This window comes from Ambystoma mexicanum, chromosome 10 (assembly GCF_040938575.1).
Source record: "Ambystoma mexicanum isolate Mex_15411 chromosome 10, UKY_AmexF1_1, whole genome shotgun sequence".
In the NCBI taxonomy this organism is placed as follows: Eukaryota; Metazoa; Chordata; class Amphibia; order Caudata; family Ambystomatidae; genus Ambystoma; species Ambystoma mexicanum.
The window spans coordinates 1,003,990,140-1,004,018,055 of record NC_090932.1 but is presented as its reverse complement, the minus strand read 5'-3'; the positions used below and the strand labels follow the sequence as shown (position 1 = coordinate 1,004,018,055).

General features: G+C 43.0%; 1 protein-coding gene across 3 annotated transcripts in view; it reads right to left on the bottom strand.

Annotated features, from left to right (window-relative positions):
• Positions 1 to 27,916, bottom strand: part of CLCN2 (chloride voltage-gated channel 2) — a 1,173,779-nt gene that overhangs the window by 446,661 nt on the left and 699,202 nt on the right. For all 3 annotated transcript variants that reach the window (XM_069618787.1, XM_069618789.1, XM_069618788.1), the window contains exon 8: positions 9,208 to 9,333. In XM_069618787.1, the coding sequence (XP_069474888.1) occupies positions 9,208 to 9,333 (126 nt within the window). The remainder of the gene's footprint in view (positions 1 to 9,207; positions 9,334 to 27,916) is intronic.

Genomic DNA, 27,916 nt, shown 5'->3' with positions numbered 1-27,916 from the left:
GAAGTTGAAATAGAGCATATTGGGTTGTTGAAACATCTCCTTCTGTGTTCTGTACTGCCTTACACCCTCGTCTCTGCAACTGTCCTGAAATTACAGAAAAACTGGAAGTCATACAGTTCAAATAGTTTTGGAATTCAAGCCCTAACATTTCTGACATTTGCTGAGCATCACTTCTAACTCAGGATGGAGCCATTAAGGGTGTTCTCATTCACCTTCCCGTTATTATTTCATGCAGCGTAAGATGGTGGTCAGAACCTGGTTGGTTCCTCAATGCATATAATGCCAGTGGTAGGCAATGCTACCACCCTTTTTTCAAAGTAAGCTTCAACTTGGCTATTCTTTTCTTTAACAAGGCGTTGACTTTTTCATAGATCCCATTTCCTTGCAGATGATAAGCCAAAGAAAACATATGTTTCATACCAAGCAACGAGGTTATCTGCTCAAAAACTGTGTTAACAAAATTAGGTCCATTATCTGATCTCATTACCTCGCACACTCCCCATCTAGGAAACACCTCTCATACTAAGAACTTTGCTGCATAGGTAGAGTCTGGGTGTGTGCATGGACCCGCCTCTATCCATCTAGAAAAAGGACACACTACAACAAGTAGGTATCTGTATCCATTACATACTTGTATCATGTCAACACAGTTGATATGCAAGTGCTGAAAAGGGCCATTAGGTCTTGGGATGACTCCCCTCACTATGCACAGTGTATGCCCAGCTGTGAATTGTTGGAAAATAATACAATTTACCATATAAATTGCAACATTCTCCCTTGGGTTTGGTACGAACCAATCCTCAGCAATGGTTACAGCAAGATTCTCCCTAGTAGTATGCATTGGGTAGTGTAGCTGTTCCAGAGCCACTCTTAATAAGGCTATAGGCATCACCAGTTTAGCAGTGCTGTCTTGTCGCCACAATGCTTCAGAGGGGTTTAAACAACACCCTCTTTGCTTCCAGAAATTCTTTTTCCTCTTGCGGTGCCTCCCCTTGGAGCTCTACTATCTGTGTTTTAGGCATATGATTGTATCCTTTAACCACAGTCGTCATCACATTCATTCTTTCATTCATTCACATCAATGGTTTCTATATTCATCATCCCTGTATCTGTATTTGCTACACGCTTGGCTTCAGCATCTGCTGCTTGATTTCCGCGCAAGATAAAATCTGTCCCTTTCATGTGAACTGCGCATTTAACGACTGCTATGCCCACTGTGAATTGGAGTGCCTTAATGAGCTTGTACAATAAGGCTGCGTGCTGCACTGGCATGCCGTCTGCTCGGAGGTAGCCCCCTCGTTTTCCAGTGTGCTAATCCTGCGTGCACCATCGATGTTACATAGGCAGAGTTGCTGTACACTGTTACTTCCTGGTCTGCGTGATTCTCGGCTGCGAGTATCAAAGCTAATAATTCTGCAGCTTGCGCTGAATAATGAGATGGCAATCGAGTACTCACGAGCACTCCAATTTCTCCATTTGCCAAATGTTTCACTACCGCGGCACATGTATATATTTGCCCATCATTTTGATCGATCCTTGAGGACACATCAATGAAAACAATCTCTCCCCCTGCGAGTGCATTCGCCTTTATTCTAGGGAGCTCATCACAGAACTCTTCATAGTTCGCACAATCGTGTATAGGTTCTCCTTCTGTGATTGTCTTAGCTATAAACATAGCTGGGTTCACAACTTTAAATCGAACTACTTTAATCGCTGGATTTGATATCACTACCTCATAGGCAGAAGCCCTTTGAGAAGTCAGCGTGCCTTTCGGTTTTTCCAGATTAGCAAATAGTGCGTGTTCAACAAATAACGTCATAGGACATCCCATCACTATGCTTCTAGCCTTCTCTATGGCAAACGCAGCGGCTGCCAAACTTTGTTCGCTTGGAAAGTGACCTCTCATTACTAGGTCCAAAATTCCACTGTAATATGCAAGGGGCTTGTACCCCAATGTGGGTCACTGTGTGAGTACTGCTGTCATAAAAGTACCATCTGTATGCGAGAGTAAAAATAATTCCTCTGCATAATTGGGGATCCCTTGAACTGGGGCTGTGCAAATTGCTTTTTTCAATTCATCAAATCCTTCTTCCATTTCCTCAGTCCACACGATTTGTTCTTGCGTTGCCTGTGCTTTCCTCAAGGCCTGTAAGAGATGCCTTGTATACGAGCTGTAGTCAAAGACCCATGCCCTGACATAATTGCATAATCCTAGAAAACTCTGCATTTGTTTTATCGTGTGTGGCTTGGCTGTTTTTAAAATGGCCTCTGTTCTTTCAGGATTGACCTTCTTTCCCTCATGTGAAATCAATTGGCCTATGTACAACACTTCTTGTTGACAATATTGTAACTTTTACTTGTTAACCTTATATGCTTTGTCAGCAAGTATAAGCATCAGCTGAACAGAATTGCGTCTGCACTCTTCCTCTGTAGTGCTGCAAACTAAAATATCATCTACGTATTGCAGCACAACGCTTTCTAAAGCAATATTGTTCAAGTCCATCTGGAGGACTCTGTTGAAAATTGATGGGGACTCACAGTACATCTGGGGCAGCCTTGTGCTTTTTAATCGCACTTGTCTAAAAGTAAATGTCAAATCTTGTGAGTCCTTGTGCAGTGGGATTGAGAAAAACACATTTTTCAAGTCAATCACCATGAAATATTGTGCATCGACAGGTATATTACATAGAATTGTGGACTGGTTCGGGACCAAAGGGAACGCGGCCTCTACAATTTGGTTTATTGGGCGAAGGTCTTGTATTAGTCTCCAAGACTCCCCCCTTAGATTTCTTGATAGGATAAACTGACGTATTTCATGATGACTCTCACGTCACTAAGATACCTTACTCCATCATGGCGGAAATCGACTTGAAAATGCCTTCATCTGCCTCTCGAGACATGGGATATTGCCGTGCTCGAGGTAAAATTGCTCCTGGTTTCAATTTAATCTTCACTTCCCCAACCCCTTTCAGTAAGCCTACGTCATAGGGACCAGTGGTCCATAATGAAACTGGCACTTTTTCCATATCTTCATCAAAATATTCAGAACACTTCTTTGCTATCATCATTCTCTGCGGAACTTCTCTCTTAATTGCCTTTACCCAATAAGTAATGCACATTTCAAATATTACAAAATCGTCAGATAGATCATCTCCAAACAATTCCTCATCAGTGACGTCAGTCACTCTGCAGCCTTCCTCAATGGCAATTATTGTGCTCCATCGTCTACCTTTATCATCAGTTGCATGAAGCAAAGCCATATTTCCTCGGACTACAGCTGCTTCTATGTCTAAGGGAAAAAAGTGCCCTTCCTCTTCGTCCATGGGTATCTGAGGCCTGAATAAAAACTCATCTGGTATTCTCATGGTCCTGCCTAATAGGCCTGGCAGCCATGTTAACGGAATACGTATCCCATAATGGAACACTTCGGGTTCCAGCGGTATCGGTCTAGGTGCCATTTGCCCTGCGAATGCCATAATCATGTATTCTGAAACCCTTGTTGCACATTCTGAAATCCTCCCCGATTATTCTGCCACTTCACTTGATTACTTTGTCAACCTCTACCTCGATATCCCCTTCCTCGTGGAGCATATCCATTGTTTGTCTGATCAAACTGTCTTTGGTTATTTGTCTGTGGCATGTTTACTGCCTGCTGGGAATTTGATCCGCCTACGCTAGTTAACATTGCCCCTTCAATGGAGTACTTGGACAGTGTTTTCTAAACTAATTTTGCTTCCTCACCTTTTCGTGTATCATCCATTTTGCAATTCTTTTCCTGCACAAGTCTGCAATAATGTGCAATAGTTAACTGAATTTCCGACCACGGTTTGGCTTCTATACCCACTAATTTCTTGAGCTGCTTCTGTACCTGCTCTGGCAGCCCTTGGCATAATATATGGTAAAGTACAGGTATAGACTTCCCCCAAGCCTTGCGAGTTTCAAGTGTTCAAGCGTCTTGAAAACTTTGAATGTAAAGCAATGGATCCTCTCCATCTTTCATTTTTCTTGTCATTATAGCTCCCTTTATCGGACATGTCCGGATATAGCACTCAAAGCGCTTTCCAAATTGCTGTTCTACAGTTATTAAACGACGCTCCATCATGTGCAGTGTTGACTGTAGTCACACCAGGGTAGCCTGCCGGTCTCCATACGTCATCAGCTCTCTCACCAAGTATGGTGATCAGAAGACCTTTAATATCCCCTATAGATAATATATTCCCTCTGGTTATTTTTTCGCATGTATCCATTTTCCAGCGCGGAAGTTAAATTCGGGAGCTTACGTTTTAAGTTTTCTCTATCCATCTGGGGACATGGTATATATTGCGGCCTGGCCCCTCCCTTTTCTAACAATGGGAACTGTGACGCTCCAAACTCAGTCTCATCTCTCATCATTTATCCATCTACCACCGGGGTAATATTCCCACGTCGCCGTCTACCTGGCAATGATTTTAACTGCTTACATAAGGCGGGGACTCCCCCCTCTGACCATGGGGTTGCCCTTTATGTCGGTCTGACTGTCAGTGGCACTGGTGCCTTAGGCAACGTTATTTTTAACTCTGACCATCTTAATTCTTTATCCAAAGACAAATATCCCTCTGGATGACAGATATTACTTATCTCTTCCCTTGGGAAGTGTTCTTTTTCTTTGTCTGATACTTCTTGTGCCCAACTCATGCGACGTCTCTGATCATCATCTCTATTTAATGTAAGTCTGTCTAGAGACAGCTTCTTGTGTCTTGCACTACAGGAGGCTTCCTCCATGTCATACAACTAAGTGCTCTCGGGACAATCATTTTTTCCCTTCCCCTGTGATTCTTTCTGGGTTTGCATTTCGTGGTAAACTTTATCATTTGTTTCCCCAATACTCCGCGAGTCAAACTCGTCTTCTAGATTTACTCTAGAGGGGTCTGGTAATGACTCAGTTTTGGGAAAGAATTCCTCTATATCTTCCCATGCTATCCGTGGATTGGTATTTCATACTTCCCTTTCCAAATACTCAAGATTGCATGCTCTCTGCCTTCATTTGCGTTTCATGTCATCATGGACTTCTCTGCGCTTTCTCGCTTCTTCTCTCACTCCATCTTCCTCTTTCTTTTTCACATCCCTTCATTCATGTGCCCTTTGTGCCCTTTGCATTTCTTCATCCTTTCGTTTCTGTATTCTTTTCTCTCATATCCTTTCCTGTTCCTCATCTTCTATTCTTTTCCTTCCTATCCTTTCCTGTTCATCAGCTGTTCTCTTTCCTTTGTCACATTTTCTTTGCTCTTCTGCTCTCTTTTGTTTGTTAGCTTGCTCATCTTGATATAATGGTGATGGATTGCTATATCCCGTTGCTGCTTTAAATTACCTTAATGGGTATAACCCTTTGTCACTCTTAGTTTCGTCTTTTATTTCAAACGGGCTGGCGGAGCAGAAGGCTCTTCGCCCCCTATTTACATATATTGAGTATCCAAGCTAAAGGAGGCTCCTCCTCCTTCTCATGTTCATACATTTTCCAAAGTTCTAGACACGCTAGGTGCTTTTCTAACTTTTTTCCTGTGTACCCAGCAGGCAAATATGTTGTCATGTGCTGCAAAACTGCTCTCGATAATGACCCTCCTTGTGGCCATGGCATAAACATTTTGTCTGCGGTTCCTTTAACCCTATCTGCACTGTATTGTTTAAGTTTAAGTGCATGTTTCGGTAGCTGTTTGCAGAGGTTCACTAATGGAGTAACTTCTTCCATTCTTAACCTCCACTTTTCTTTTTGCTAACCCTTGCTTATGCTTTAATCACAGTTTCAAATTCACGTCTTTTTCAAAAATGCACTTATGAGCGAGCACCAATCGTTGCAAGCTCCAATCCTGTCACAATACAATTTTTTACTTTAATCTTGCTAAACAACAACCATCAAAGTTTAATCTTTAAACTATCAATCTTCGCGTCACAACTTTACACTTCTTCTCTACATAACAACATAACATTTTCTTCTTTCAACTCTGACGTCATCACACCTCTTTCAACCACATAAAACAGACAAACTAGATCAGCCCCATATACTACGCACAGTCTTTTCCTTAAGACTTGTTGTACCCTCTACAATCTGCTCCGATTTGGAAGGCTAATTCCTTTAAAATGTTCTTTAACCAATTTCATCTTCTATATGTGCCGCATAAGGGGCTCTGAATTAAAGCTTCTGCTAGCACTCTTTAAAGCCTAGGAACAGGGCGTATCCTCATAGCGTGGCCACACTCACGACTATTCTTCCTCATATATTGCTCGGCCACTCTTGTCAATATCTTATTTCCCATATACATATATATATTACACTCTTAGGGCCTCATTACATGGATGGCGGAGAACCATGGCACTAGCGCCATGGTTCATGCCGGTAAAATACCGGCACCGCCTTGGCAGAAAGGGGAATAACCGCCCCATTCCAAGGTTGGCGGGGCGGTAATTCCCCCTTCCACCATTGCCCTTCCCCATTCCCATTTTTGGCCCATAGGGCTCAATGGGAATGGGGAAGGCGCTAATTACGGTACCGCAAATTGCGCTACCGTAATTAGCTCCCTGGGTCCCTTTGCGGGTTGGTTTTTAACGCCTGCAAAAAGCAGGCGTTAAATCCCCCAACCCGCAAAGGGACCTCGTAGTAAGGCGGTAAGGATTTACCGATACCGGTAAATCCTTACCGCCATCCGTGTAATGAGGCCCACACTCTTGTGTTATATTTTATCCACCTCCCTTCATTACTCTTCGTTATTCACTATGCATGCATCCCTTTGCCTCACTCTTTGGTCTATTCACTCACCGTTTGCATGTTTTTCATCTTCGGACACTCAGGATCACCGCCGCTTTCCGATCTGCTTCACGTAGATGTGGGAGGGGTTTCCATCTTAAAATAGGGGTCCCGTCATGCTCTGACTCTACTTCATAAAAAAGCTGGGCTTTTGTACCCAAGAGTGGTCATCACTGACGTGCTGACCTGCGTCATTACCAACGTCACCCTACGTGGCAAACTACTAAAACCTATTGGGAAGCGGGATTGGGTCTAAGAGAGTAACTAAGCATAGGTTCTATATCTGTATAGAGTAACAGAAAGAGGTAATTGGATAGTCAACATCAGGTGGGGCGACTGAGCCCTCCCTTCAAAATGGCCACTATGAACGTCACTAAATGTAGGACGTCCCATTGGCTAAACATACTATAGGACCCCCAACTACGTGGTACCCTACAATTGGTTGGCTCTGACCCTAGTCAGTAGTTTTCCTACCTACGTTAGCAGCACGCAGACTGAACAACCAGGTGCAGATAAGCTCGTCTTCATACTAGCTTCCCACCAATTAAAATATCATCCATCATCACCTCAATGATCCGGTGTCAAATAGTACTTTGAAGTAGGCCTTGAGTTTGTGCTGTTCTCCGTGAATTCTTAATGAGTATGGGCACTTTCCGGCTTCCTTGCGTAGGTGTGATCCTCTCACTCATCCAACTTCCCTCTATCACATGACTGGACACCATGAAATTTAGCCTTTTCGTGTATGTGATTTCATTCTCAATAGTCCTCCGACGTCTTTTGTTTTTGCTTGACCTTTCTGAACAGGAGCCTCTGTTCTTTCAAGTTAATTGTATCCAATGTCAACCAACCCCAGCTTGATAAGACCTTGGCTTTCTTGGCTCAGTCAACTCCTTAGCTGAGCTTTTATTCTGTTTAATTCAATTGCTTTTCTCAACTGCGACACTGATTGAGGCCTTGTTTGTTCGGTATTGCTTATATACGTAGCAGAAACATACATGCTTTATTTGTTCATATGCATCTATTGAGGTATATATGTATATGTTGGCGCTTGCCGCGGTCTGATCTATTTAAAAGCATGTGGCTAGCTTCATGATTGCTTTGCTGCTTGCGTTTCATTGCATGTGTATATGTTTAAACTATCGAAATATCTTCATCAGATTTGTGGCATAAATCTTGTCATCTTGATCCCAAGATGTCACTTATCCTCAGTACTTCTTTGTTCTTTATAAATCGTCTGCCTCTCTGGTCTGGTTATCTTTTATATAGGTGTCGATTCAACTTTATATGATGCCACCATTCATCTTTGTCATTTAGTTTCTTTGCTTATTCAGGAATCTCGTTCAAATGGCCATCATATTGTCTTGGATGCAGATATGGTTTCCTAAATTGGTACTTTACCTACCATATTCTCTTAGGTATAGGTACTCTTATAGGCATTGCACAGAGTCCACGCTCTTCTCTTTGCTGGTTTAACTGTTCAGTATACATCACATACTTTGGTTCATACGTTTCAGGTAATGTAGGCGGGGGAGGTGGAGTGGGGGTACTTGGCTCCTCCTCTACACCTTCAGCTGTCCTCAAAACTCTATCTCCACCCTAACCATGCAACTCATCTCCTTCAGCTGTCCTCTGACTCTACCTCCACCCCAATCATAAATGTCATGCATGCAGCAGGAAAGCGCTGGAAAGGATTGTATGCATTTTCTAGCTACATACACAATTCTCCATGGTAAAGGGGTCTGCCAATGATATGTCCTAGTGCCTGTCGATTTACCAAGCCGTCTGAATGTTCCCCTTGGCATTTGTGATGCCATCCAGCCCTGTTTTGGACTGGAGTTTTCCTAAATTTAAAAATGGAAATGAAAAGCGTAGCCACAGTATTCAAAAAGAAAAATACTGTATTGGAAGGCCTTCTCACGGATGGCAAGGGGAAATTTGATGGCTCTGTATGTCCGGTTTATGAGCGCACACAACAGGCTGACCCACATACTGGACAATCCCGCAGGTCTGCTCACAGTGCCATGATTGAGCGATCTTTCCACATGGAGACTTCCCAACACCACACCTGTTTCGGCTCCAGGGAAAACCTAAGCAACATAAGCACGATTTTCTAGAGGATGGTGGGTTGGTGGTCAGTAGGAGCGTAGGATCTACCAGGAAGCAGGCAAAGAGAAAGCATAAGTATTTGCCTTAGTTTATTCGCCACCCTGAAGCCTCTCCGAGCAGCAGAGAGGAAACTCCAACTGTCTGCAGGCAGGTAGAAACCCTGACGAAGGGCTTCTGAAGCCCGAGGACTATTAATGCACAATACAGATGAAGTTTGGATCAGTAGGAAAATCCGCCACAAAGAGCATGCCCTGCGGATGTGGAAGTAGCCACCGTATACGTGACAGATGTCCTATGAGAAGAAAGCATGCATAAAACTGTACCTTCATCGCGGTTCCACACGGCCAACACACGGAAGATGAAAGCACTGAAGGTCGCTGCGAAGAAGCCTCGCCAGTAATTCCGCACAGCAAAGAAGGTAGATGTGACCTCGATGCTGAAGAGGACCCCTAGGAACATGTGAAAGAGGTAAGAAAACCAGAGTGTAAGTTAACATGTGTGGCCACTTGTGAGAGAGAACAGACACAGATAACATGAGCCAGCATTCTTGTGCACCTAGTAGAGTGGTGAATACACATGGCATAAGGAGGATCCCCATGAAAACATGCTAGAGGTAACATACATGCTAATAAGTTGACATAATACACTATATTGGGAAAAAGGATGCACACAGCGCCCATAGATCTGTGAAAAAGAGAGAAAAGTCTCCTGAGCCGGTGCAATGAAGTCTTATCTTTATGCCTATAGAATGGTATTGAGGAGACCATGGGGGATGGGAACCACCAGCAGCTTCGTGATATAGGCCCTGGAGGAGGTGCATGGAGGATGCCGCAGGCACCTTTGCCGTACTCTCTCAGCCACCTAGAGAAACGCTGTGAGAGTGAAAGCCCCTTACACCATGCAAAAAGCACCCACTCGTGGAAGAATAGATACTGTGGTCACTGGATAGAAGAACCGTAACTGTAACAAAGATAACAAATTAGGCATTCCAGCCTCAGAGAAACCCCCCGCACCCTTTGCTTACATGGCTGTCTGTGGACTACAGGATGTACAGACGACCAACTCGTTTCGACTGAGATGTTCAGCGAGACCTGTGAAGAACACATGCCCATGTGGACTCAGAAAGTTGGCATTCGCGAATGCCCACATCAGCAATGAAGTGCATCGTTTACTTCTCAAGGCTAACGAGGAGGTGCAGTAACTGCAGCCTTTCAGTAACCACGGCCAGGACCGCAGCTCATTTTGAAATAACCACTGTGGAGATGCTGACATAGCAGCCCACCAGCTCAGTCCAGCCGGGGAACGTGAGTCTCAGAGAGGAGGACCAGTCACTTGGCCCTCTCCCTGGGCCTGCCCAGCCGAATCAATTTCAACAATTATTAATCATGGCAGCTACCCCACTAAGGCATAAAAAAGCAGTGGAGACCAGGGAGGCGTGGGAGTGAAACGTTGGATTCATGAGGTGGACGACAGAGTTACACAGTGGCATGGAGGATGTTGGAGACAGTAATAGGATCAGGAGAGGAGGAGGTTGAGAGAAGCTTGGAAGGACTGAAAGAGGTGTAGGTGGAGTAGAAGTCAGCAGTAAGGATGACGATGGGAGAAATTCCAGTAGGGAAGGAGGGGTGAGGGTGTTAAAGACAAAGAGAAGCAGCGAGGTGGAGGAGGAACAAGAAAACCCAGAGATTGTAAATGGATCAGAGGTGACCAAGGAGGAAAAGTATATGTTTTAGGAGGAGGCAGTAGGAGTAGGAAAGATTAAGGGAAGGAGGAGGAGATGTGGAAAGAAACAGTGAGACAAAAAAGTAGCACAGGAGGCAGAATGTTGAACAACAGTCCACAGAGGAAAAATAGGAACAGAGTAACAGCCAGAGAGGAGGAGGAAAGCACAGGAGGAGAATAAGAGGGGGTGGTGGAGGAAGGATAGGGGGAGGTGGTGAGAGCATTGCCCACCATTGAGACGGAAAGCACAACTGGTAAATAGAGGAGGGAGTGGGAGAGAACCAGAGAGGGGAGAAAGCTGAGAGAAGGCTGGGAAAGACTTGATTCCCTAGGAAGACTCCTGGTCTAGCGGAGGATCGGGATCCAGGCCAAAGGCTTAAACCCACTAACCCCAGGGCCCAGCGCAATCCTGCAAATGATCTGAAAGTGTGACGGCTGGCCCATGTCTAGATTATCCAGGACACCAGGGTTGGAGGGGCCGGTATCACTGAAAGTACAACATCCTGGCAACTATGATGGACAAGCAAGCATCTGAAATAGCAAAGAAAGAAGTGTGGGCGGGGCACTTAAAACCCCAAAACCAAGTGACTGTTTCCTTAAAGGGAGGTTCAGATTAAGGGAGTGCGGCAGACACTGAGGTCTATGGTCCTGCAGAGTAAGCTTATTTGTGCTGTTTGGTTGAATGTTTGAAAAGTAAACACCCCGCCCCCCATATCAGTTGACCTGTAGTTTTCTGTTCTTTAATAAACACCCTTGAACCTAACAAGTTGGTGTTATGTTGTCTGTTGATCCCTCGCCCTGACAGTGGACAAGTAAAATAGCTTGAGCTAGGACCCCAGAAACAAATGGGCAAGGTAAAGTGCACTCAGCGTGCGTCTAGGCCCTCTTTTCGGCTTAAGAGGGAGCGAGAATACATTACCTCCATGACAACCATTCTATACAGCGCACATGTGTGCAGCGGTACTGAACACGGAAGTGGTGTGGCTGAAAGTCTGCAATGTTATCACTACTCACTAGAAAGCTGTCTAATGGAGCTCAGGGGCTAGCACTTTGGGGAATAGGTCACACTGTACAACAAAGACTTCGGTAATTAGCAACTGTTCCCATATGGACATTTTCCAGGACAATTGCTTAACTGTGCAATAGGAAACAGGGGAATTATGGGGAGAAAACAGCCAAAGTAAAATACAGTTTCACTTGGTATATCATGAGGTTTTAAAGCAATAAACTGCACCACATGGCAGTGTAATAAGAAACAAAAAAACGGTTTCCCTAATGTAACATGAAGATTACACAATACTGTAAACCTCCCATAGCAGGTCCTTGTACACACTACCGCTTTCCGTTTGTCAACATAATAATACAAATAATTGGCTATTTATAACGCGCTTAATACCAAAGAGGTTTCTAAGCATGGAGAGAGGATTCGAACCTGTGTCATCTTGCTTCCACGACGACGCGTTGCCACTGAGCTATACTACCGGCGACTTGCTCCTTTTACCTCCTATCTTCTATGCCAGATGGGTGCTCTTATTGGGGCTCTAACTACTGAGAGATGGTACTGTGGTACGCCTGCAGTATTGTGTATTATTTCTCTATATGTATTTCCAATCCCTGACACATCCTCCCACTATCGTTACTGACCTTTCACCCCTAACTCACAAATGCATCTTATTACTTTCAGGGGGGGGGGCAGAGGGATATAACATACTTCATAGCATTATTACTCAAAGACCTTTCAGCTCTTGCAGACATTAGCTCTCCACCCTAGCCTTAACAACTCACAAGGAAAACCCAGCAATACATCCTTCACATTTACTTAAACAAACTCCTTGTATTGACACAATCTGAAACTTTTACTACAGCGATTTGGCGAAAACATATGAATGTTGGTGTTGACCCAAGCGTCTGGAAGGTCTGGAGTCTATAATGGCCCTCTGTCAAGGTATGCCAATGGCTTCTTGATTACCACAGCCATCCACGTGCTTTCACCCCTGTCTCTCTTCACACCCCAGCTAAAGACATACTTCATTCGATCCCTGTCCCCATCAATAAACGTCTTATGCCCATACAGGACTCCAACCCGGCCCGCTGGCTCATTTCTCCATCCAGTGGCTCCTTCCATTTGCATTCATTTCCCGTTCTCTCGGCCAAGTGGACGTCATATATATTAATTTGCTTTAGGGTTTTACCTTTATTACATTATCTGCTCCAATAAACTTGTGCTGGCCGCACATATTGATCCACATTCCACCTGCTTGTCTATTTCAGTCATTAATGGTTATCTTGAAATACAAATCTTCCATTATGCAACCACGTTTATTGTCAACATACTTCAGCTGTACATTGTATGGTGCATTAGCTACCAAACATATCTACAAAACCAGTAAAAAAAAAGTAACTTAAAAACAAGTCATAATCAAGTTATGAAAACATAGAAAATAGGGGCGAAGACTGCTCATGCTATAAAAGGTAGGTGAAGGGATGGGACACTGGTATGGATGAGCCATAGGTTCCACTTTGGAGAGGCAGAGGAAGAGGTCTTTTGCGGGTGCTCTTTAGTGTCAAAAGGGGAGCTATATTATGGACAAGTGGAATGCCACGCAAAGGACCAGACAGTCAATACGGAGCTTGGTGAGAGAGAGGGAATCTTCCCCCCAATCTGATTCCAGAAGAAGAGATATAAAAGAAAAAACTCTAAAAGCAGGGAAGGAGAATCTGCCAGTGAACCATGAGAACGTCCTGAAACCCTTTATGAATAAAGCGACAGATTTGGCAAAGTTTTACACAGATTGGAGACAGAAGAAAACTCTTCATTGGTGGTGTTGAACGTCAAGAAATGGGCGTCTTCATGTTTTTACTTATTGTCTTGCGTCTGGCCATGTCCTGGCTTCTTGTGTTGCATTGGGCTTCGTAGATGGGTGATGTTTCTGCCAGCTATGGAGGCATATTGGTTGCGAAAGCCTTGCAGGTGACAGAGCAGATCTTGAAGAGGATGAAGGCTTTATGCCACGGAGTGAGGATGTGTCAATACCTTTCTAATCCCCTGATGAGTCTGGTGGGCTTCCACTCTGAATATTTGAAGCCATTGTTATATCACTTACCGTAAACCACACAAACACAGGGATACAGGTACAAGGCTAACCTTTATTCCTGGGCAAAGAGAGCAAGGCTGCCAACATGTGCCCTGCATCAGGCAATAGAAGAGGCCAGTCACTGGCCAACCAGGTTTTCTTTGTGATTGTACCTACATTCAGGCTGCAGAGCCTTACAGCATAGCCATCAGTCAACCTCTTCCCACGAAGGCCAGGTCCTGGACTCTTAATCAGAATCCCTTTGTCCTCAGATCGAAACGTCCCATGAGGTCTCTTCCACTGATCGCCACAATTTTGGACAAAAATGTGGTGCAGTAACTGCTGAACCCTTTAGAGAGTCATAGACTGTCATCGACTAGAAAAAAACAATCCGGTTTGAGGCCATTTCAGGCTTCAGATTTCACCTGTTCAGGAGTAAGGCATGAGATCTTGAGACAATGGTGAAGCATTTAAATACTTGCATGCTGATTCTGCTAGACTTGAGAAGAGTGTTTGGTACATTGGACTTTTCCATTCTTCTACCCCACCTCAAGCACCATGCTTTAGTCTCTCATTGTTACACATTTTTTTCGAAGACCGAAACGATCAGAAAGCGAATGTCACACCTGTGGCAATATCATATGGGAAGAACTGAACTAATTCTCAATTATCAAGTTGATGGCATAAAATCCATAACTGTAAGGGTAAGAGATTAGGTGAGTGCCAGGACAGGAGATGGGTGCCCAGAAACCATTGCCACACAATGCAATGGCTGGAAGACCACTGAGCTTTCTCATAGAATCTACAATAATATTAAGTCTGTCACTCTTTGCCGATTTCATTACTCATATGTCTGGGTGTCCCACAAAAAAGATCATAGTGACAGCCCATTAAAACAAACTTTTCAGCCTGGTTATTCTAAAGGCACTACACATTTTTTAAATCTATATTTCTTTGAATTTTTGCAACCTAGTTCTTCATTGTGGCTGATATTTCCCTGTTCAAAACGTCTGTGATCAGAGGCCTTCCCAACTTAAGATCCATATGAACAAGCATTAGCGGTATTCAGCACCCACCCCATTCATAAGTGATCAGGCCAAACAATACCTATTCTGGGCTGGGCGCAATATAAACTCTGGTCGTTGATGATAGATCATGGAAAATACCACATCTGTACTGATATAAGGCTGGGCAAGACCTCCTCCTTCCCACAATACATTCCCAGAGACCTGGCTGTTGCACAAAGTTGAAGAGGAAGTGCCAAGCACCGTCCCCACTCCAGCCGCCTTCTTCGAAGTACCAGGTACGTTCACGCCAAAATATGTGACGAATGAAGAACAGATAAACCAGCAGAGAGCCGCAGTTGGGCTCTGCCCAGTGCCTATCAGGGTAACAGAACCTATTGAAGTAACGACACCTAAGAAAACCTGGACAGTAAGGTACTCATTGAGAAAACCATATCTACAGGCAAGAGGAAATGACGTTTGTCAGAATGAAATACCTGAAGAAGCCAAGAAGATAATAAAGGAAGATGAACAGTGACGTCATAAGAAATCAGACTGACGCATGTATAGAAAATATAAGTACCTAAGAACACTGACAGAGAGATGAAATACCATGTTTAAGTGACATCTTGAGCCTAAGATGAAGGAATTGATGTCATAAGCTGCAGAAAGCTATGCCATGTGCACAATGAAGATACTAAGTTAGCTTAAACGTGTGCAGATGCAAAAACCGCAAGAAGCAAAGAAATTGTGAAGCTTGCTTATGCTTAGTAGTAAATTGGATTGCGGCAAGTGCCAACTATACATATATATACCTCAAAAGCACTTCATAGACGAGTGAAAATCCACTACGCACATGAGCAGAATTAACCAGAGGTTACCAAAGGTCTCAAGAGGAGAGTGTTGCAGCAAACAAATCGATAATTAAGACGGAGAGAAACCCAGCTGAAGATAACCATGCCAAGAAGGTCGTATCAGCTGGAATAGGCCAACAGTGGATACAATTAAAGAGAAAAAGAACAGAGTATCCCGTTCAGAAAGGTCAAGATAAGCCACATATGGTAGAAGACTGGCAGAATTAAATAATTAAATCAAATACACAAAAATGAATGAAGAAGAGGTCGATTTCACTGTGTCCTAATCAGGTGACAAGGCAGGCAGGAAGAGATGAGACTTTCACACCTACACATGGAACCCTGCCACACCCATACTCTTTAACTTTCTCAGACCAAGAAGCAGACTGGAGGCCAAACTACAAAGCAGTAATTGACACATGACCACTGAGGTGATGAATGATTGTAACATAAGTGGAGGGAAGCTGGGGTGCAGACAAACTCCCTGCACCTGCTGGTTGTTCTGCATGCAGCTCGACGTGGGTGGAAAGGTATGAGTGGGGTTGATGCCAACACAATCATAGTGGACCGTGTAATCCAGGGTCTTATAGTAAATAGAACCAATGAGACGTCGTACTTTTAGTGACATTTACATTGGCCATTTTGAAGGAAGGGCTTGGTTGCCCTACCTGACATTGATTATCCAATCCCCTCTCGCTGTTACCATATCCAGATATAGTACCTAAATTAAAGTTACCTTCCTATAACCAATCATGTTGCATGTTAGGTTTTTTAAGATTACGCATCATTGATGATGAGTTTTTGATACAAATATTGTGTTTTTTCTGAAGTTAATTGGAGTTTTAGTGAGAAGGAAGATCAAGCAGTGGTTGATGTTCATTGAACTCCCCGTTTTTTGTACTTGTCATTAAACGGAACCCTGTTAAACTATTGAGTTGTCATTATTATTTGGTGCAAGAGTATGAATCTGCATCCCCATCTATCTCAAGGGTGCTGCTGCTCATCTCAAAGGGCTGTTTGGAGACCCACAGTCTTATGGGCCGGCTGGGGTCCATCCAGTTCACTTGGTAGCAGAGGATGCTTAAGATTAGATAAGACACCCATTGACCGTCGACATAAGTAACTTCGGGTCCTCGGCAATATCATTAGTCCTTTGCCATCTGGCTGAAAGAACAAGAAGCTCCCCATAGATAGTGTCTAGTTTAATTAAAAACCCTGCAGGTTAGGTCTGAAGGAACCTTTGTTTCCCCCCCCCCCCCCAAGAAACCCTTCCCACTTCTATAAGCAGCTGATCAAACGAGCGGCACGGAAAGGCGGTAACAAAGGCGGTGATCACAAGCGTCCGGAGAGGAAAAACATGCGAACGGTGAGTGAAAAAGACTGAATGCTTTGGCAAAAAGTTGCATGCCATAAAACAAGTAAAGGGAAGGTAACGGAGGGATGTGGGACAAAAATAGCATCAGAGTAAGAGTATAATGCATATATAAGGGGACAATATTGACTCTAGGGTGGCCGAGCAGTATAGAGAGATACCAGGAGTGACTGAGGTACTCTTGTATATGCCCATTTTCCTAGGTTTTAAAGAGCGCCTTCATTTAAGTTCCAGAATTGATAGGATGACGTAGGAGACCAGAATCGATTAAAGACAATCTGAAAGAAATGGGCTTAAATTCCATCGCGGAATAACAAATAGGTGTAGGATGCATCTAAGGAAGCAGATGGCATGAGACTTGTGTAGCCGGTCGGAGTCTGTCTTGTCTGTTTTATGTTTTTTTATCTATGATGTCAGAAGATAAACACTTTTTAAAAAGAGCATGAAAATTGCACGATTGAATAGATAAAATGTTGCATGGCTTTGATTGATGGGTATTGTTTGCAAAAAGGAAAAGTGCATTTTTTGATGAAAAACGGGATTGGAGCTTGCGACGATTGGTGCTCGATCATATTGTTGATCTTGTTGTGAAACGTAAAGCATAATAAAGTGTTATATAAGGAGGGCATAAACAGGGTAAGCATGGAAGACATTACCCCCATTGATACACATGTGCAAACAGCTGCCGAAACATGCACATAAGCTTAAACATTACAGTGCAGAATGGGTTTAAGGGACCGCAGACAAAATGTGTATGCCATGGCCCCAAGGAGGATCGCTATCCAAAACGGTCCTTCAGCACATGACGACATATGTGCACACCACATACAAGGGCAAAAAGTTAGATAAACGCCTAGCTATTTTAGAACTTTGGAAGATGTACCAACAAGAAAAGGAGGCGGAGCCACCGTTAGATTGGATACGGAATATATGCAAAGAGGGGGTAAAGAGCCTTCTGCGCCACCTGCCCTGTATGAAGCGAAAAGCGAAGCTAGTAAAGATGAAGGATACCTGTTGAGGGAACAAAGCAGCCACGGGATATAACAACCCGTCATATGAGTCGCCTACGCAAAGTAGTGACAAAATCCCAGAAAAGGATAGAGAAAGAGATATTACCTCCAAAGTCCCGAAGGACAGGGAGAGATGCGAAAAGGAAAAGGGTGATCAAGCACAAGCAAGCACATCTCTAAGTACAGGAAGAGAGGTAAAGAGATGGAAAAGAGATGAAGACGTAACTGATGAGATAGCATTCGCACAGAATGAATGGATGGATGGATGGGAGGTCAGATTTGATTGAAACTCGATGATAAAGGCATTGAGGACATGAGACAAAGGGAAGAACAAGATGAATTGAAAAGGAAAGAGAAGGAAAAGGAAAACCTATTAAGAGACAAAGGGGCTAAGAAAAAGGATAGACAGAAACACGAGCAGTTATATCATAATGAACAGGTCAGAAAACAGGAAAGGCAGAAGAGCAAAGAAAACGCGATCATAAGCAGAGAACAGCTGATGATCAGGATAGACAAGAACAAAGGAGAATAGAAGAAGAACAAAAAATATGGGAGATGAGAATAAAAGGACGAAAAGATTAGGAAATGCGAAGGGTGAATTAACAAAGAGACGCGAGGAAACAAGAAGAAGATAGGGTCAGAGATGAAGCGAGGAAGTGTAGAGTTTGATGACGACACAGAACGTAAGCGAAGACAGAGCACAGGATCTCGAATATCTGGAAAGAGAGGTTAAAAAACCTGATCCAGTAGTAGACTGGGAAGTTATAAAGAATTCTTTCCAGAGTACGATTCAGTACCAGGCACGTCTAGAGCAAATGTGGAAGATGACTTCGACACCAGAAGCATCGGAGAAACGATCATTAGAATATACGACGAGATGGGGCTAGAACAGGTACCCCAAGGGAAAGGAGAGGATGAGCGTCTTGAGAGCACTCAGCTGTACGATACCGAGGACGCCTCCCAAAGTAGCAGAAATAGAGAGCTGTCCCTAGATAGGCTGCCTCTAAACAGAAATGAGGGGGGATCAGAGAAGTTGCACGAGTTGGGTACAGACAATATCGGATGCAGAAAGAGAAGACTGTGAAGAAAGAGAAGAAGAGAGAAGATGCGAAAGACGCTTCTCTAGGGGAAAGGGAATAAGGTGGTCAGATTCTAGTGGGTCTGTACCTAAGGCATCAACGTCAGTCATACAATCATATCGGCATGAAGGAGTATCATACGGTCAGAGGGGGGTGTCTCCACCACCCTATGTGAGCAGATAACGGACATTGTCAGGTAGACGGCGATGCAGGAATATTACCCCTGCGGTGGACTGAAAAATGATGAGAGAGGAAAAGGAGTTCCATGTGTCACAGTTCCTTTTACTAGGAAACAGAGGAACGATGCCACAATATATACCTTGGCCGCACATGGATAGAGAAAACCTAAAAAATAAGCTCCCAATGTTGAAATCGGGAGCTTGAAAATAGATACATGAGTTAGAAAAAATGTCAGGAGGAAACACTTTAGCTATAGGGGATATTAAAGGTCTTTTATTCACCATACTTGGTGATAGAGCTGACGATGTGTGGACACGAGCAGGTTACCCATGCGTGACTACAGTTAATACCACGCATGACGGACCGCTGTTTAAAAATTGCAGAACCGTGGTATAGAAAGCACTTCGAGTGCTTTCTGTATTTCGGACACTTCTGATATGGGAGCTATAATGACACGTAAAATGAAAGAGTCAGATGATCCGTTGCTTTACATTAAGAATTTCCAAGACGCCTGGGTGCTGCAAACTCGTAAATCTTGGGGGAAATCTATACCAGTGTTTTACTATATATTATGCCAAAGGCTGCCAGAACAGGTACAGAAACAGGTTAAGAAATTGGTGGGGATTGAGGCCAAGCCATGGTCTGAAATACAGTTGACCATCGCGCACTATGCAGGCTGCTGCAAGAGAAGAAACGCAAAAAGGATGCTGCACGAAAAGGTGAAGAGCCTAAATTGGTGCAGAAAAAATTATCAAAGTATGCCATTGAAGGGGCAATGATAACTAACACAAATGGATCTAATATGCAGCAGATCAATAATCAAAGGCAGTTTGATCAAAGGAATAACAGGCTTTACCTAAGGGGAAGAGGATGGCAGAGTAATCAGGGAGGTTTTCAAAACAATCAAGGAGGTTTTCAAAATATGCAAAGTGGAAACCAGGATATGCAAAATGGCCAAATAATCAGACCACTGCCAATATGTTGGATGTATGGAATGACAGGGCATCTAGCACGCACGTGCAGAAGTCAAGGCATGGTGCAAAATGACCAATTCACAAGAGGAGGGATGGTGAATCCACCTGCGTTCTCGCAGCAGGGTGGAAATGGAGTTGCACAGAATCACATGGTGCAGCAGCAAGCGCCAAGAGTACAGCAAAGCTTGCAGCCACAGCAGAATGTGACAATTTTCCATAGGGGCAGTCTCAACAGTCGCCAATGCAACTGTTCCAAACAGGTACAGGTCAAGTACTGAATTCTCGAATAAGAAATGCCACTAGTGACGGGGCAATCCATTCACTCAGAGTGGGAAAAGATTATATATGGACTAAGACAGCTCACTGGGACACCTGATGTGTTCTATCCTTTCAGTGACACTGAACCCTCACGAGGAACCAAGGGTAGATATCTGTATAGGGGGATAAAGAATATTCTTCCTTAGTTGACACAGGTACGACACGCCCTTGTATACGTGAAGGCAAATTTTCTTTGTCCTGCGATGCTATAAATACTCAGGCCTTCACAGGAGCAACAAGTCATGTTCCTTTTTACGAAAGAACTTCCAGTTTCCAAAGGAGAATGTGACATGAATGTGCCACTGCTATATTCAAGGCAAACCCCTGTGAATATATTGGGACAAGACCTAATGACAAAGTTAAACATGAAAATATTGTTCACGGAGAAGGGCATAGTATGCTCAACTCCAGGAATGCATTATTTGAACGGATGCAAAATGATTAGAGCATATGCAGGACAAATGGCTATGAGAGCTATTCCATTGGAACCTGAAATATTCGCTTATGGAGTGTGCATGTTAATGTCATGGCTACCAGGCCTTGCAGACAAAGCCATGAGAACTCCAGATGAGTTTTTATTCAGATCAAGAATACCTATGCATGAGGAAAAGGGATGAGTGTTCACCTTAACAATACAAGCAGCCATATTGCTAGGAGAAATGGCTTTGCTTGACGATTGTGATGATGAAGGCAGACAATGGTGTGCAGTAATCGCCATTGGGGAAGGTTACAGATTGACTGATAGAAAGAATGGGGTCTATTGCTCCAGAAGGAATGAACGAGGAGCTAGATCTCAGCTGTTTTTTATGAATCAGTCCAAGTGTGTCCTATGGTTATGTGACTGAACATTGTACATTTCGAATACACACGAGATGTATTTTCTGTAATATGTATTTGTGTAAAGTTCTATCACACACATTTGCAACTAGAAGTGCGTCAGATTAATAATTTATCTCTATTTTCAGTGACAGTTTCTGATTGTATATATTTTTTATCCTTAGTTCTAATTTTATTATCATTTTTATTCTTTTATTTTCTCTATTTTTTCACTTTTTTTCATTATTGTTTGGGTGTAGGTTTTATTTTTGAATTCAGCGTAACGAGCCTTAAGTGGGAATTATGTGCTTAAACAACAGTACTATAGGATGTTTATCCATGAATAGTAATGTGTTCCAGGATAAATATATGGCTTCTCATTTGTTTACACCACTCCAACATGTCAGTTGAAGGAATAGATGGTTTTTTATTTGTTTACACCACTCCAATATGGCAGTTTAAGGAACTTGAATTGAGCTGGGTTATCTACCAATTCAAATATGGCCGCTATAAACTAAGCAACGGTTGCTGTGACAACTGGTTGCTGTTACTTCCCCAGAGACAAAGCTGTGCGCGCACACGAAGGCATTCAGATACGGCAGTGAACCGTAATCTTCTTTCAGCTTCAGGTAAGATGATATGGAATATGCCAGCAATGAGGCTTCACTAGTTGAGTTAAGTGTATGTATTGACATGTGTCTGATCTCTTTACAGAGACCGTGACCGTATGTGTATTTCTACCACGGGCAAAACCGCAGGCAGAAGTGAGAGCCACACTGTCAGACCGTTCGGGTCCAGCTGAATACAGCAAATCTACCGAAGATGTAAGTCTATATCTAAGCATTTCAATTAGGAGTGAATATGGTGAATTATGCAGCTTAAACACATTTACATATACAGGGTCGATCTCATTACAGAGACCGCCGCAGCACAAGTTTCCTCTCACGGACAAAACCGCGGGTGAAAGAGAGTTTATTTGAGCATTCACGCTTATTGAAGGTTAGTGATACCTGCATAGTATCTTTACTAGGAGTAAGATGAAGTGACGGACTAGCTGGACATTATCAGTATCATCACACTGATTATTCTTTTTTATTTTTTTTGTATTTTCTTTTATTTTATTTCACTTTTATTTATTTATTTTTTTTATTTTATTTTTGACATTTCTTTTGACATTTTTCAACTGGAATATGATGCTTAAATTGCACATCACCTAAATGGAAATTGGGTAACGTATCACTGCCACTGTGTTATTTTTTGAATTTTATGACGATAACAATGGATGTAATCAATATGTTGATGTGTAACTATTGCACTGATGATTTGTCAATTGATAACAATTTTGTTTGATTTTGTGGTATATATTTAATGCGCAATGATAATTGAGACTAAATAATGTATAAATTATGTAATCACAGGCCCTGAGGAAGGGTTTTGACCCGAAATGCATAGGCCACATGTGTGATTAAATCTGCCACAATAATATGAATGGAAAATTGGCAAACCATACTATGAGTTATATTAATTAAAAACATTTTTGAAAAAGGATACAAGTCAAGAATATTTTTATCATCACTAATTTTCAAATTACACCACTATATGGTGGAATAAGGGAGTGCAGCCCGCACCGCTGGCCACACGACAAGGTATTTTATTCTATGGTTTTCTAGGTACCACATCACGGAGGCACCTTGCTCAGTGGGTTTGCACCCCAAGCTTGATTTACTACAGTCATACAATCCAATAGAATTGGTTTGAATAATTAAGGAGTGACTGACTCACCACATCATTTGTTTACAGATTGACAGACGTCACTGATGACGATCTGTTTGAAGAACAAATAAGTAAAGATGAGATGACAGTTGAGGTTAATCTCATCTATTGGGTGAAAATGATCAACAGAGAAGTGCCTCAGAGAATGATGCTGGCACAAAAACGTCCTGAATATTTTGATGATGACATGGCAAAGGTGCCTGGCTCAGTATGGACTACAGGCCCTTATGACGTAGGGTTACTGAAAGGAATCGGAGAAGTGAAGATTAAATTGAAACCAGGAGAAATGTTTCCAAAAGCACGAAAGTATCCCATGTCTAGGGAGGTGGATGAAGGGATTTTTAAGACAATTTCTAGCATGATGGAGCAGGGCATCTTAGTGACGTCAGAGTCATCATGCAATACTTCGGTTTATTTGGTTAAAAAAATCAAAGGGAGGGTCTTGGCATTTAATCCAAGATCTACGCCCGATAAACCAGATAGTTGAGGCCGACTTCCCTCTAGTCCCTTACCCGTCCACGATTCTATGTAATATACCCGTTGAAGCGAGGTATTTCACGGTGATAGACTTGAAAAATACATTTTTCTCAATCCCATTGCACAAAGATTCGCAAGACTTGACCTCATTTACATTCAGACAAGTTCATCTGAAAAGCTCAAGGCTGCCTCAAGGGTACTGAGAGTCTCCTTCGATTTTCAACAGGGTCCTGCAGATGGACTTAAGCAATATTGCATTAGAGAGTGTTGTCTTGCAATTTGTGGACGGCTTTCTAATTTGCAGCACGACAGGGGAAAAGTGCAGACAAAATTCTATTCAGCTATTGTCCATACCGGCTGAGAAAGGATATAAAGTTGACAAAGAGAAGTTACAATATTGTCAACAAGAGGTGCTGTATATAGGCCAGCTGATCTCACATGAGGGGAAAGAGGTTACCCCTGAAAGATCTGAAGCCATTTCAAAGACAGCCAAACCACACACGATAAAACAAATGCAGAGTTTTTTAGGATTATGCAACTATGTCAGGGCGTGGGTCTTTGACTACAGTTCTTATACCAGGCCCTTGTTACAAGCCTTAAAGAAATCACAGGCAACAGAAGAAAAAATCGTGTGGACCGAGATCATGGAAAAGGGTTTGCTGAACTAAAAAAGGCAATTTGCATGGCACCAGTTTTAGGGATTCCCAATTATGCAGAGGAATTTTACCTGTTTTCATACACGAATGGCAGTGTTATGACAGCAGTAGTAACACAGAATACCACACTGGGGTACAAGCCCCTTGCATACTACAGTGGGAATTTAGACCCAGTAATGAGGGGTCACTTCCTGTGCAAACAAAGTTTGGCTGCCGCAGTGTTCACCGTAGAGAAGGCTACAACCATTGTGATGGGATGCCGATGACTTTGTTTGTCGAGCATGCATTATTTGCTATTTTAGAAAAGCCAAAAGGCACATTGACATCTCAGAGAGCTTCTGCTTATGAAGTGCTCATGTCAAATCCAAAGATTAAAATAGTCTGATGCAAAATATTGAACCCAGCTATATTTATAGCAGAGCCAATCACTGAAGGAGAGCCAATACATGATTGCGCGAACTATGTAGAATTTTATGATGAGATTCTCAGAGTGAAAGAAAATGCATTGGCTGAGGGAGACATCGTTTTCATTGATGGATCTTGAAGGATCGATCAAAATGATGGACAGAAATATACAGGTGCTGATGTGGTGAAACACATGGCAAATTGGGAATTTCGGGTACTAATTAGTGCACAATTATTTATTTATTTATTTATTTATTCGTATTTGTTGAGCGCACAGCAGACCGAAGGCATCGTGGTGCTTGTTACAGTGTTGCTTATACTTAGTTACATACATTTCAAATAATCCATCGTGGTGGTTGTTACCGTATTGTTTGTACTTAGTTACGTACAGTTCAGGTCCGTAGGTGTTACATTGGACGATGATATACATTTGTTTTACATACATGCATTGTGGAACAGGTGACTAGGAGAACAGATTAGTTGAAGAGGGCAGTTTGAGTTTTCTGCGGAAGGAAAATAGAGATGTTTCAGCTCTGAGGTTGGTGGGGAGGGAGTTCCAGAGCTTCGGGGCGAGGAAGGGGAATCCTATACCTCCTGCCTTTGTCCTGTTGATGCAAGGTATCGTTAGTTGATTGGTGTATTGTAATCTGGTCGGTCTGGTGGATAGATATCTACATAATGTGTCAGATAGGTATGAAGGTGCTGAGAGGTTGATGCATTTGTCGTAGTCGTGATTACCCTCACATTATTCAGCACAAGCTGCAGAATTATTGGCATTGATACTCACACTCGAGAATCACGCAGAACAGGAAGTGACGGTGTACAGTGACTCCACCTATGTGACGTCAACAGTGCACGCAGGCCTAGCATGCTGGAAAAGGTGGGGCTACCTCCGAGCGGACAGCATGCCAGTACAGCACACATCCTTATTGGACACGCTCATTAAGGCACTACAACTCCCAGTGGGCATAGCAGTCGTGAAATATGCCGCCCACACGAAAGGGACAGATTTTATCTCACGTGGAAATCAAGCAGCAGACACTGAAGCCAAGCATGTGGCAACCAAAGACGAAATAATAATGAATGTGGAAATAACTGATGTGCATAAGAGAATGATTGTTGCACAAAGTGAGCCTGAAGGCTATAGCAATATGGCAAAAACTCAGTTAGTGGACCTCCAAGGGGAGGCAACACAGGAGGAGAAGAACCTATGGAAGTGACAAGGGTGTTCTTTAATCCCCTCCAAGAGCTTGTGGTGACAAGACAGCACTGGTAAACCGGTGATGCCTATAGCCTTATTATAAATAGCACTGGAACAGTTACACTATCCAGCGCACATGACAAAGGAGAATCTAGCAGCAACAATTGCCGAAGACTGGTTCATACCAAACTTGGCAGAACACGTTGCATTTTTTATGGTAAATGGTATAATCTGTCAGTAGTTCACGGCTGGGCATACACTACGTGTGATTAGAGGAGTTATCCCAAGGCCTAATGGTCCTTTTCAGCCTCTGCATATCGTTTATGTCGATATGATTCAAGTATGTAATGGGTACAGGTATCTAATTGCTGTGGTGTGTCCATTCTCTAGATGGATAGAAGCAGGTCCATGTACACACCCAGACTCTACCTGTGCGGCCAAATTCCTGGTGAGGGAGGTGTTTCCCAAATGGGGAGTGTGTCAAGTCATGAGGTCAGACAATGGTTCTCATTTTGTTAATGCAGTATTTGAACAGATTAGCTTGTTGCTTGGTATAAAGCACAAGTTTTCTTCGGCATATCATCCTCAAGGGAATGGCATATGCGAGAAGCTCAAAGGCTTGTTAAAGGAAAGGATAGCCAAGTTGAAGCTTACTCGGATGAAGGGATGGCTACACTGTCTTCCATTGGCACTGTAAGCACTCAGAAACCAGCCTGGTTCTGACCATCATCTCACGCTGCACGGAATCGGGACAGGCAGAAGGATGCGCATGCCATTGACACCTCAAAATAGAGCTAGATTTGATTACCAGGCAACAGGAGAAGTGTTAGGATCGGAAATGCAAAACTACTTGAATTGCATGACATCTTGTCTTACTATAATTTCAGGACAGCTGCAGCGACGACAAGAAGTGTGCAGGGCAGCACAGAACACAGAAGGAGATACTACAATAGATAAAGTTCCAGAATTACGTGTTCCTCCAATATTCCCTGGAGACACGGTTCTGGGGAGAAATCACACAAGAAAAAATTGGGACGATCCAAGGTTCAACGGTCCCTTTAGATTGGAGGGCGTCACACCCTCTGCAGTCAAGCTACAGGGAAGAAGAGCTTAGATCTTCTTGGGCGACATCAAGTCATACATCGGAGACGACCCTCTGTCCACAGCCCACCACTTAGAGAGTACAGAAAACGGGGAAGAACCAAAGCACGTGCAGACAAAATCCATGACGAGGAAGAAGGACGCATCGCCAGCCAAGTCAAAGACAAAGAACTTTTGTGTAAAGTTGTGGCTTGGGTCTGGACACCTTCTTTTTAAGGGAAGAAGGGCATAAAAACATGGACACTCTGTGCATCCTAGTTGCAGGGTGAAAAAGAAGAATTGTACGTATGAGCCACAAAATAGCTTGTTGACTTTGAACTTTGGACTGAGGCATACTGAAGCCTTGAAAAGAAAACATATGCCAAATTTTGATCGAGGATACGTAAATTGGAAGAGAATACAGTATCCTGACTCTTTCGATACAGAAGCCTCATTTGGACTTACTTATGGTGTCACGCAATAGTGACCTCACCAAAAACATTCTGATCTATTTTGAGTTAGTATTGAGGTCATACCCATCGTTGGTGGGAAGAATCACAAGCATAACAGAGTTTCTTCAAGATCCTGAAAACGAAAAGACAATAAGGATGCTGCTCACAGTGATCACAGAGCAGTTTCTTTTGCTCCCAGAGTACAGCGAGGACAAGACAAATATCCCTGTCACAAGATGATAGCAGACTAGGTAGTAACGTATTTTTATGCTTGATTGAAGATTTTCCAGAACCTGTGGGGAGACATGCTAGTGTTGATGTTCTCACTTTCATCAGAGACCCAGCAAACTCTACACAGATGAATATGCTCCTGCATGGTATCACAATGTAGGTCGAACTTTATAATCATCATCAGAATCACCGGAGAAGATTGTAAATTTTCTTTTGAGGGACAGATCGTGAAGATGTTGCCAAGGACTTAACTTTTGTGTATGCTACAAAGGAACAACATGTCATCTGGAGTGAAACAGATAAGAGGCATCGACTGGGAACTGGTCTATTTTGAACATGCAAATTAAGACTTGC